At 41.9% G+C, this 11,698-nt stretch overlaps 1 protein-coding gene across 1 annotated transcript in view; it reads right to left on the minus strand.

Annotated features, from left to right (window-relative positions):
• Positions 1–315: 315 nt before the first annotated feature.
• Positions 316–11,698, minus strand: part of LOC108796305 (solute carrier family 13 member 1-like) — a 34,319-nt gene continuing 22,936 nt past the window's right edge. The window contains exons 8-16 of the mRNA XM_018567768.1: positions 10,695–10,843; positions 10,338–10,457; positions 9,504–9,602; positions 8,768–8,869; positions 6,744–6,844; positions 6,267–6,394; positions 3,776–3,937; positions 755–892; positions 316–538 (exon numbers count right to left, since the gene is read on the minus strand). Coding sequence (XP_018423270.1) covers positions 398–538; positions 755–892; positions 3,776–3,937; positions 6,267–6,394; positions 6,744–6,844; positions 8,768–8,869; positions 9,504–9,602; positions 10,338–10,457; positions 10,695–10,843 — 1,140 coding nt within the window. The 3' untranslated portion in view covers positions 316–397. The remainder of the gene's footprint in view (positions 539–754; positions 893–3,775; positions 3,938–6,266; positions 6,395–6,743; positions 6,845–8,767; positions 8,870–9,503; positions 9,603–10,337; positions 10,458–10,694; positions 10,844–11,698) is intronic.

Genomic DNA, 11,698 nt, shown 5'->3' on the forward strand with positions numbered 1-11,698 from the left:
CAGTACAATACTCAATTCGTGAAGCTTCACACAAGAAGACTCTTAATTATAGTCACGAGTCTAATTTTCAAATGTCACTGGATAGGATTCTTTATACTGGCATTTCAGCTTTATGAATTGAGCCTCATATCTGGCTGAACACCCATTTCTGGGACTTCATTTGGGTGTTAAGAGATTTCAAGATATAAGTGACATCACTGAGCCTCATATCTCAATGATGTTACTAGCCTCCAGAAAACCCTTGTACTCCTGATGTTCAGCCAACAATGACCTCACCGGGTGGAAACTGGTAGACAAACTTGCCTGAAGAACATGTGGGAACTTGGGGAATGTAGTGCCAAAAAAATCAGCGTGAATTTGCATTATTTCAGTTAGAAAATGTAGATACAAAATTTCGTCATGGAGACGGTACTGCCGATACATTGTGTGATGCCCAGTCTGGGAAGGTGTTAAGGTCAAACATGGGTATTCCCCAAGTGTAAAGTCCAAAGCATAATGCCAGCATGCTGATAAGGTTTGTCCCCAGTCCAGCTTTCATCTATAAAAAGGAGAGAAAAGATCAAGTATTAGAGCAAAGCCATTGTACACCATGTTCAAACACCATAAATGAAAAGCATTACAAGCTCCGGGCTAAACATATATGGTCTTATTACAAGAGGCATGTGTATTGTTACTTGAACCTTGGGGTCCTTTGTGTATTTCTGCCAGATAAAAAGACGCGAGACATCAAATTAAATAGGTCTGATCTACTCACCATGTCTGGCACAGTTAAGTGGCCATATGAAAACACAATGGCATTTGGAGGATTGGCAACAGGCAAAAGGAACGCACATGAGGCACTTATTGTAGCTGGTATAATGATTAGAAGGGGGTTCACTCCAATTCCTTCAGCCTTTATCCAATGGAAAGAGAGGGAAAAAAAAAACGAAAAACCATACAGGTTAATACTAAAATCTCAAGTCTGCAATTCATCTCTGTAATCATTACATTTTTTATTTACTACAAGTTATGCAATACCTAAATCTGACCTGGTATCAGCACGTTGCAGTCCCTGTACAGTAGGGCTGGAGTGTGGGAGGAAGAAACTATACAAGGAGCCAATCAGTTCATGTGTGGACAAAGAGCATGCAAATAGGAGTCAGGTCCAATCTGACCCGGGGTCAGAGAAAGTGGGTTGAATTATGTTGGCCTTAAGACTTTGGCAGTGTAAGTTGTGCATTCACAAGAATTATCTCCAGCATGCAAATAGTTATAAAAAACAAACTCAATGGAGGTAGGGGGTTTAAGGGGGCAGACAGTTGCCCAAAAACATTTAGACAGCCCAAATGGCAATAACACTACAATGTGGCTAATAAAGAATTATAAAGTAAATATATATTTAAAATCACATGAGGAATTACTGTAATAACTAAAAGGGATCCTGTATCTTGTCAGTTTATAACTTCTGTGCTGCAATCAATCAATCACATTGTCCGTTATCTCTGAGGTCTACAGATCCCCTTCCCTCCGTTATGGAGGGAGGGGGGGGAAGGAGAGAGGGCTTCTTTAGTCCTGTCCGAGGGTAAAAACACTGCTTCTCCATAGTTTGAGTATAGTGAGAGATCGCTGTCACCTTATGAACAGGAAGAGTGTTACCGGCTAGCCGCTAGGTGAAAATAAAGAAAAGCAGCTTGGGGGGAAAAAAATTAAATAATGCAGCTACTACATCTAAAAGGACTAGTAAGCTACAATATATGACTTTTTGGTATTTAGGCTGAGACAACCTTTAGGTGAGTGTGCATGATGTATATTTTCACAGCCATGCACATCAGGTTCCACTAGATAAAGTCCTCAACAAACAAAATACCCATTGCCCACCAGACCAGAATCCCACTGCAGTATGTAGAAGGGTGCTGGAATGACGTGCGGTTGGCGCTGCACAAATTCAAATGTAGGAGATGTAGTCGCCTGCACACCAAGGTCCAATGCATCAATACGTCGTTTCATTGACAGCAGATACACATGGCATCACAGGTATGAACAATGTTTCGGAAACCTACAGAGTTCCCTTCATCAGGCAAATAACATAGTGACCTATGATATTTGCCTGATGAAGGTCACTATGTTATTTACCCGATGAAGGGAACTCTGTAGGTTTCCGAAACGTTGCTCATACCTGTGATGCCATGTGTATCTGCTGTTAATGAAACGACGTATTGATGCATTGGACCTTGGTGTGCAGGCGACTACATCTTCTGGTTCCACTAGATGGCAGCACATGACCACATGTTTCAGTGCCACCGCTACACTGCAAAGTCACGGACTGCTTGCTATGGTGTCTAGGACAGCAACAGTCCTATTTCTTTACCACCATAGATGCAATAAATGTGGCTGATTTATAATACATTAATACTGATAAGAGTTGGTGTGTAAGCCAAAGCAACCAGATTTTAAAGCATCCTTCTTCCTGCATAGATTATAAAATGAAATAAAGGAACATGGTTTTCCCCAGTGTGGATAAATCAGAATTCAGCCTAATAAAAATGGATGTCCCCAGTGTCAATCTAAAAACAGTCCTCAGCGAGAAGCCTGACATGGAGGAGCAACCGACTTGGAAACTGAGCACCGCAGAGCACTTTATAAAATAGGTTCATGCCACTCTGCTGAGCTAAGCAGTTGTTGTGGATGTAGGGGAAGTTACCATTAATCCCCCCATTTTCTAGGGACAGTCGGCATTTTGAGAGGTCTGTCCCAGGGAAACAAACATCCCCTGTGGCAGTGAACTTCAGTCATGTACATCCAGTTTTGTACATGCTGTGATGGCTGCCCCTAGGATCCTGCGTCACTTACTACTGACCCGAGTTACTTCCTACTGAACACTGCATTATCTACTACTGAGCTCTGGACTCTGCGTTACTTGCTACTGTCCTGTACTCCATGCGTTACCTACGATGTCCCCCGTACTCCAAGCCTTACCTACTCATGACCCCTGTATGCCATGCATTACCTACGGACTTCCTTATTACATGTGTTACCTACTCTTGGCCCCTGCTCTCTGCATATGACATACTCCTGATTCCTGCTCTGTGCTTTATTCACTCTTGACCCCCGTGTTCTGCGTTACACACTCCTAACCCCTGCACTCCACATGTTATGCACTCTTGACCCCAGAATTCCATGCATTACACTCTCCTGAACCCCGCACTCTGTGCGTTACACATGCTTGACCCATAGTGTTAAAGGCTCAGGGTTTATTTAACCATGCCTCTTCAGCTGCTTCCACTGCTTGTGCAATTTGACCACACGCATGATCTCGTCACTGCGGTTGCAGCATTTTTTTCACCCCTTTATAGTGCCCAGAGCACTTTGTCTTTACATCTTCAATGTCTGCTTCCGTTTCCAGAAGTCTGTGACCAAATTGTTTCAGGGCAGGCTAAAAATGGGTGTGGCTACAAATTGGAGGTGTGGCTTAAGGGTGAGATTACCAGTGGCCATGGTCAGTAGGTTGTCCCCGGATTTCATTTTGGAAAATCTGGTAACCTTAATGTAGGGGAAAGAGGACAGAAGCTGGAAGGAGCCCAGCAGAGGCTGCCAGTGGGGGTCAGTAGTAATTCGAACCCGTTTCTATACTCTGACCACTTACTCCTTCCAGCAGCAGCTTAGGGGCCACTTGCAGACAGGAGACTGATCCATTTTCAACTGAATCTGGAGACAATCAGGCAATGTTTATCTCATATGGGTGTGTACTAAATAATTTATTTTGCATGCAGTTTCTGAATTTGTAACATGAACATACCAGAGAACAAAGGATGGGTTGGAATATGGTAATAGTGGCCGGGTTGCTTGCCACTTCTGTAACGGATGTCACCAATAGACAGACGACCAGAACAATCACCCACACAGGCAGGCTGCTTAAAGGTTCCATCTTGTGCCCAACCCATGTTGAAAGGCCAGAGACCTAAATAAAAAGAAAAAAAAATATCAAACGATTGTACCAAACAATTCTAACATCTATGGGCTTATTCATTACAATTAAATATTATGCAAACTGCAGTAACCTACAGCAGCCTATCAAAGTAGGTTTCACTAATCTGACTGCAGTAAAAATTAAGTCCAAGCTGTTGATATGGATTACTTCACTTTACAAGGTACCATTTCATGCTGCTATTCATGGTCTGGTTACAGTATGCCTGTTAAATCTGAGGAAAGAAGAAGTATACCAGACACTGTGGTTCTTCACAAACATTAGATTTAAAGCTAAACCTCCAGGCAGATATAACCGATTAATTTCGATTAATTATAACGCACATACAGAATTCTTGTCTAAGCAACAATGGTAATGGGGACAGGGCCACACAAAGAAATTTAAAAAAAAAGGTAAAAATCTGCAGGTATTGATAGAAAGTCTTATTAAGCTTAAATTCCCCTCGGAGCTATTGAAAAGATTTCAAAACTTCCATCTCTGTAAGTAAAGTGTATAATATCAATAGAAGCCTTTTTTGTTATGCCTGGAAGATGGCAAGCTGGTATAAATTAGTCAAAGCTTCATTACTCCATTTTATGGAACAATGTGTTTTACATCACACACTGAAGTCCTCTGTCTGCACAATAGGCCGCCAAGCAGACTGTGTGGTGGGGTTGGGATGGCGCATTTGTCATTGTGTGTCAGGCTTTGTTACCCACCCCTCATGCGTCTGTTGCAAACTAGCCCCTTCCACCCCCCAAAAGGTTACCACTCCCTCATGAGCAACATAAACAAATAGAATGTTAAAAAAATTCTCAGGAACCGCCACTGTAACTTGTACTGTAATATCACATATCATCATTCTATTGTTCCAGGTAATTGTTGTCACATTTGCCACATTCTACAGTTCTATTTCAAACATCTTTTTGCCACAAACAAACATGGCGGCTTCGCTCTCCCTGCGTACACGTTCCCCATCACGTGACTCTCAAACCTTGGAGTTGGAAAGAGCTGCTCCTGCAGTATTCAAAATGCTTTAATGCTTTTTTTCCCTCTCAACAATCTTTATTGATATGAGGCACAACCTTCTTTGTTCGCGTTCCCATGGATACTAACGGAAGTAGTCACCGGTCGGTCTGTCACCCCCTACATAGACTTCCTGTTTTTGTGACCTTAACCTTGCATGTGGAACGGAGGAATTCCAGACCATCATGTCTCTGGTTAACGGTGCCTTTGTATCACAGATAACAGGGAAAAGTGATCTGCCTCCTTCCCCTCTAATGATCATGTGTGTATCTGGTCATAGGGAGTCCGGTCACGAAGGGAAGAATCCGGGGACGTCACGGACATCGATGTCTGTGACGTCACCGGATCTCGGACGGAACTCCCGGAAGACCCGTAAGCCGGCGGAGAGGTGAGTATCTATCTATCTAAAAAATATTCACCTAGCTGTGCTGTTTGACAGTGCTATGAACATTTCAGGACTGCACAGACAAGAATACAAATCCTTTGACAGTCAAAACAGCTCCCTTATATGTACTTCATAGTTGTATTTAGCTGTATTTAGCTATTTAGCTGTTGTCCTGTAGTTCTGCTTTAAAGAAAAACTCCAGGTATAAATTGTATTAACCCCTTTGGGGGCTACCCCCACACTACAAGGGTTAACTGCTTGTTTTTTGATAGATAGATAGATAGATAGATAGATAGATAGATAGATAGATAGATAGGATAGGATAGTCGGCAGTGCTCCCTCCAGCTCGTCTCCTCCAGCTGCAGCGATGGTATGTCTCTCACAACCTGTACACTGCTTTGACTCGAGGATCCTTAGACTGCTGCAGGAGAGTGGGATAGACACCACAGGGGCCGGTCTAAGCTTAAAAACTTGGAAGATTGGGAGAGTATAACTTTTGACCCCAGGCAAAAAATGAGCAGTTAACCCTTGCAGTGTGTGGTGTAGCTGCACTGCAAGGGTAAAAAAAAAAGTCTGCCCAGAGTTCTTCCCTAACCTATAAGAAAAACTAAAGAAACGAAAACAGGCGAGCCCTTTTATGTGCCTTAACTAAGGCAAGTAAAAGAGAAATCATCAAGCAGCTCATCAGTTTAATTTCCATGTGAGAGATGCAATATACTACAAGATCCTGTTGTGATAAAAATAGAAGTTGGAGTTAGTCATGAGTAGAAGATGGACACAATCATCAAGGTGCTACTGTACTGTTCTTAAAAAGGACACATTTGGAAGGCATAAGAACATGTACAAATGTTGGTTGCAGATGACTGTGGGGGGGTTTAATATATAGGTATTCAATCCATGCAGATGACTTACTTCACAGCCCTTGGCCAAGGCAAAACCACCTCCAACTAATATGACTATATGCCAAGGTATACATTCTTCAAACTCCTTCCAGGTAATCATCGGTGTGGACTCCCCAGATGGGGAGGGCCTAGACTTTTCTAGAAAAAAACAACAGAACAAACACATTTTGGGTCATTCAACTAGCAACAACATAGAACCGGCAAGGAAGGCATAGCGAGAAAAAGGTGGTTGACCCACCAATTGGAAGCAGGGAAATTTGTGTAACATCAGGCCAAATGTAATACATGCTTGGGTGTCCCTTGTCTGACAAGAGGCTACTATAACGGAGGTGTAGAGGGGTCTCACATGAATAAGGGGTAGCTTAGACCCAAGACTTTCATACACAAGGCTCTCGATGATCAAGAAGATCTTGGTGTGTTGCTTTAAACTGGCTTACATGTAAAGTACAGTAGGTAGTGGTCGGCAGTACAGCTATATGCAACTTACCTCTTGATCTACAGCGCAGCCAACTGGGCTTACGTCCAGGTATAATAAATAACAGAAATCCAAAGAGAATAGATGAGGTAGCGTCTGACTTATACCCTTTGCTGTTAAAAGGAAATACAACATAATGCACAAATAAGATATCACTGCAGGAAAGACTTGTCATTTTAAATACCAACCCCATTACAGGTTTGTGTTGTCCCTAGCATGAAGTCAGATTGCAGCTGTCATTTCATGTAAGCTTGAAAATGGAAGAATGGAAAGGAAGAATCCGGATTCCATTAGGAGATAAGTAAAGCTTTGCTGTGCCGGTGGCGATTTGATTAACCCAGCTATATTCATGAACTGGTAAAAAGTGGTCTACATGGAGACCTGTTTCACTTCCAATCAATAGTAGGCTTTCCAACTGAGCCCACACCATTACTTGATGGGATCAAACTTGAGATGCCACTTTCAAAGCCACAGGGTTTTATGGGGTGCGAAATCCAGTCCCTTATGCAATGAATAATTCATCTGATCTTTGTACCACTTGTTCACGAAGCAATTTGGAATAGTGAAAGCCAATGGCAACAACCCAGTGAACCCTGGCTCAGAGTGAACAGGCTGCATTTACTGGACGTTCTCACACAAATGGATCTGCTTATGTCGAATTCCTGTGGGTAACACTTTGCTTTCTTTGCATGTGACATTTGCATAGATGTTTGATAAATGGAGATGTGAAGAATGCAAATTGTCAGTCAACAGAACCGAGGGCTTACTTGTACAAGAGTGGAAAACAAATGCAGTATTGTGTATAATTTAGCATGCAGGGTCAGAATAGTTAGTGAAATTCTATATTCAGCTTTCCTAAATGGGAAAACTGCAGGTCACTGTCCCCTAAATGCAGCATATTTGCAAAGTATCCATCTGGTAAAAAAAATTAAACTGCCCTGACAATTTCTTTTTAAAGTATGTAGTTAACTTGTGTTCCAAAACACAGCAAAACTGCATGAAATCACATCTGCAGAAGCTGTAAAATTCTTTGTGCCCATGAGGGGGTTGACTATGTTACCAATGACTCTTCAAAGGTCCTGGGATACAGTAGTGCCCAGGTATATGACAGGATTCACCTTTTAAAGCATCATAATATAGTATGTTTTCTTTTAAATCTTGCGGTTTATAAGTAATGAACTGAAAGGGTCTTTAGCCTGTGCAATCCACAAATGGTGAAATCCTAAGCTTTTGTGTAACCAGCATGCAAGCCAAAACACACTGAGGGACAACAAGATAAGGCACAAATTAGACTACCAAGTGAGACAAAATACATGCAACAATTTTTCTGTTTATTTGTGAGCCTGGCAATGTTGGGCAGCAAAGACATTTGCAGAGGTCTAAGGCCCCTTTCACAAGGGCTGATCAGGAGGGGGATGTATGCATGGATCTCCTCCTGATCAGAGCAGGACGGATCAGAGGTCACCGCATGACCAGATGAAATGGAGGTAAACGGTCATGTTTCCATTTGCATAAGATTACCCCCAATCCGACACGATTTGTCGAAATGGAACACTGTTCCATTTATTTTCCTGGACCTGACTCGAGGATAACCAGGTGTAAACCGATGCCTGTCCGTTTAGACCCAGCTGCCTATAGACTAGCGTTGGGCATCCGATCGGGTCCGACTGAAACCGACAGGCGGACCTGATCGGAACACCCATGTGAAAGGGGCCTTATACAGCTTTAGCATTGAAGAGGAGACAAAATTTAAAACTCAGGGGAGGTACAACTATGAAGTGGTCAGGTGCCAGTTTTTACAGACACATTGCTACTTTAAAACAGCTATAATTCATGGCTCAAGCTACAACCTTATAGAAAATCTGTACAATAAATTGGTCTTGCTGCTCCTGTTTAGCTTGGCCTTACTGTGCGACATAAAAGATAAGTGTCCCTCTCTATATAGATAAACATTTATGAGGTGTACATAAAATTAAAAAGATTAGTGACAGAAAGCATTAAAAAAAGAATTGTGTTATCCACCTAGCACAACTCACAGTCCAAACAGTGAATCCCAACCTGGGACAAATCCAGGATCCCGGGTGAACCAAGACAAGGCCATCAACAGGAAGATTGAGAGCGTTACAACCTCCTGATAACTGCAAGGTAAAATAAAGTTTTTTGGTCAGATCTTTACAAAAACAGGCTTGCCACATACACAAACCACATTAAGATATGAACCTGAATATATAATTAGAGTAGCACTATGGCCAAACTATAAAATCATGTATATGGTGTATGCTGCCCATGCAAGGCCAGGCTTTCTGTTTTTCTAAATACATTTTGTAAATACCTGCTGATTCTGCCAATAGAACCATCCGATAGGCCTATCCTGATAGGAAAACCACAGTCACTCCAGTCACCCTTCAACAGTAAAACCATTGTCACCCCTTGCTGCTGCTACAGCTGTTTAGATGCTAGGATCCCCGATAACACCCATCAGTGAATAGTCCCACCTAGCTCCATCCACAGTCCTTTTGATTAATAACATGTTGATCTATCCACAACAGTTTAGAAAATTATGTAAAAGCCTTGTTCCTTCCCTGCAACCCCCTTCAGCAATGCTCAGCAGGATGAAGGAGAAATCCAGTCTCCCAACTAGAAGCATTACATTGATTTGTTTCCTCCTAAAATGAGCTCTTCAGCAAAATTTGGTACCAAAAAAAAAAACAAAAAAACACACGGACGTGTACATGGTTACCTGTAGCATTTGCAGGTTTCTACATAACATACCTTAAGGGGCCCAACTTTTCATATTCTTGTCTCAAAACCTTCCTTGAGTCATCTTCTGTAGAAGATTTTGATTTTCGACAACACTGCATTTCTTTTAGACTGGAAAAAAAAGCAAAAGCATTGATAATAAAAAAAATTTAAAAAAAAAAAAAAAAAAGTAGAAAAACAAGAGTTTCTAATGATTTGGTGTAAACACATTCACCCATCATTACAGCTTTTTAGATTTCCAAGTATAGATCATCTTCATGCAAGTTTTATCAAAGGGCACTTATCACAAGAGCAATACGCGTTGGCGCCACTGCTGATATCCTTCCGGATAGGCTAGTTGCTTGGTTCTAGATTGCTCTGAATCACTGACACGGTACGAAAGCGTCCAGCACTCCTGATCTTTACACTTTCTAGGCAATTCAAAACAGGACAGGACAGGCACAACAGCCAGGCAACTAGCATTCACAAAGGGGGATCAGCGGAAGTTTCCATATATTCCACACGACAGCTGATATACTTCCGAATATGCTAGTTGCTTGTTTTGCGCTTGCTCTGAATCACTGACCCACTACAATAGTTCCACATGACAGGTTGCCAAACATTCAGAGGTTCATGTAGTGGATTGAATGTTGGTTCTCCTCCCATTGCATCATATTGTACTTTTCCCATAGACTAGAATTCTTCTTTGGAAGCTAGCTACTTTCTACCAGCTGTTCCAGATAAAAGTCTCATCCAGCACCTTGTTGAGTTCACGTCAATCTCCTGAATCCTGTTCACCTTCTATAAGTATCAGCACAAGATGACAGGATACATGACCAAGTACAGTATTGCTAATGTTCTCCCTACCTGAAACCCAGGAACAACCAGGTGATCCACATCCAGGTAAATATCAGGATGATGAATGCAATAGGAAATGAGAAGGCAATCCAGGATCCGAAATTCACAAACTGACATCCAGGGTAACGACTGCATTAATAACGGAAAGGACATGAGAAATTAATACAGATCATATTAGGTTCAATGCACCCCTCATTACACAGCTTCCCATACAATGACTATAATTGGGCAGAAGCTCCAACAGAAATGGAGAGGAGCACTCACTTTTAAAAGGGTAAATGCACTTTGGGAATAAAATAAAACTCCTGAGTTTAACGTCACTAACGTAGAATGCATAGCTGCTAGTCATGTGACCCAATTACTTACGTTTCAAATTGTTCAATAAATATGAGATTGGTGGAAGTCCCTGTGAGCGTGGCCATCCCACCAATGGTAGAAGAATATGCGATGCCCAGAGAGAATGCTTTGCACATCATGTGATCTCGCTTAGTCCGGTAGAAGCGACCAGACTTAGCCTGCGGAGGCAACAAAATATACATTTCAATTTACAAAGCTGGACGAGTCCCCTGCAATAGTTAATTTCACTGCATGATGATTTTTCCATCAAAATAATTTACATAAACTGTGAAGTCCTAAAGCTTGATCAGGCATGGAATCTTTTTGCAAGAAATAGATATTTGATAATTATTGATAACATTGTCTAAATCTGCATTTCCTTTGTTTCACAAATTGCACCTTAATCCTGGCACTATATTCATGATCAGAAGTAACTCAATCCTAGATGCTCATGGCCTGGTTTAGCATTGCTAGTATAGGTTAGTAAAAATTGACCCTGTAAATAACTTTCATACCTTTCTGCATACATGTACACTCCCTTCACAGATCTATTTTCCTCTAGGAGCAAAGGGAAGAGTTACATACCATACGGTATGGTATGGTACTGCATGTGACTTGCTCCCTATCTATAATGTGACAGCTGTGGTCTTGGGGGATTGGTCCAGTGCCATCACAGTGAGAGACCATAGCCCTGTGCAAGCCCTGATTGGGCTAGACTGAGAGCTAACACATGACTTCCTTTCCTTCCTTCAAGCTGGAGGGGAGGGGGAAAAAAAGCAAGTATTCCATACTGTGTGCTGCCCAACATTAAGGTATTTGCGAACTTTAGACCAGTTTTGCATCAACGTACAAGTCTATGGGAATACAAAACCAGCTTGAAGCTGGTCAGACGGAGGTCAGCTGCGTGTCTATCCATCAAATTCAAAATGATTTTAGAAGCATCTCAAATGGACGTCATTGATACAAGTCCAAAACCCATCAACACAGGCCCCAAAACTAACCCCGTTGCTTTACCCTGCATATGCTCATTTTAA

The sequence above is a fragment of the Nanorana parkeri genome, unplaced genomic scaffold (genome assembly GCF_000935625.1).
Source record: "Nanorana parkeri isolate BGI_ZX_2015 unplaced genomic scaffold, ASM93562v1 scaffold30, whole genome shotgun sequence".
Classification (NCBI taxonomy): Eukaryota; Metazoa; Chordata; class Amphibia; order Anura; family Dicroglossidae; genus Nanorana; species Nanorana parkeri.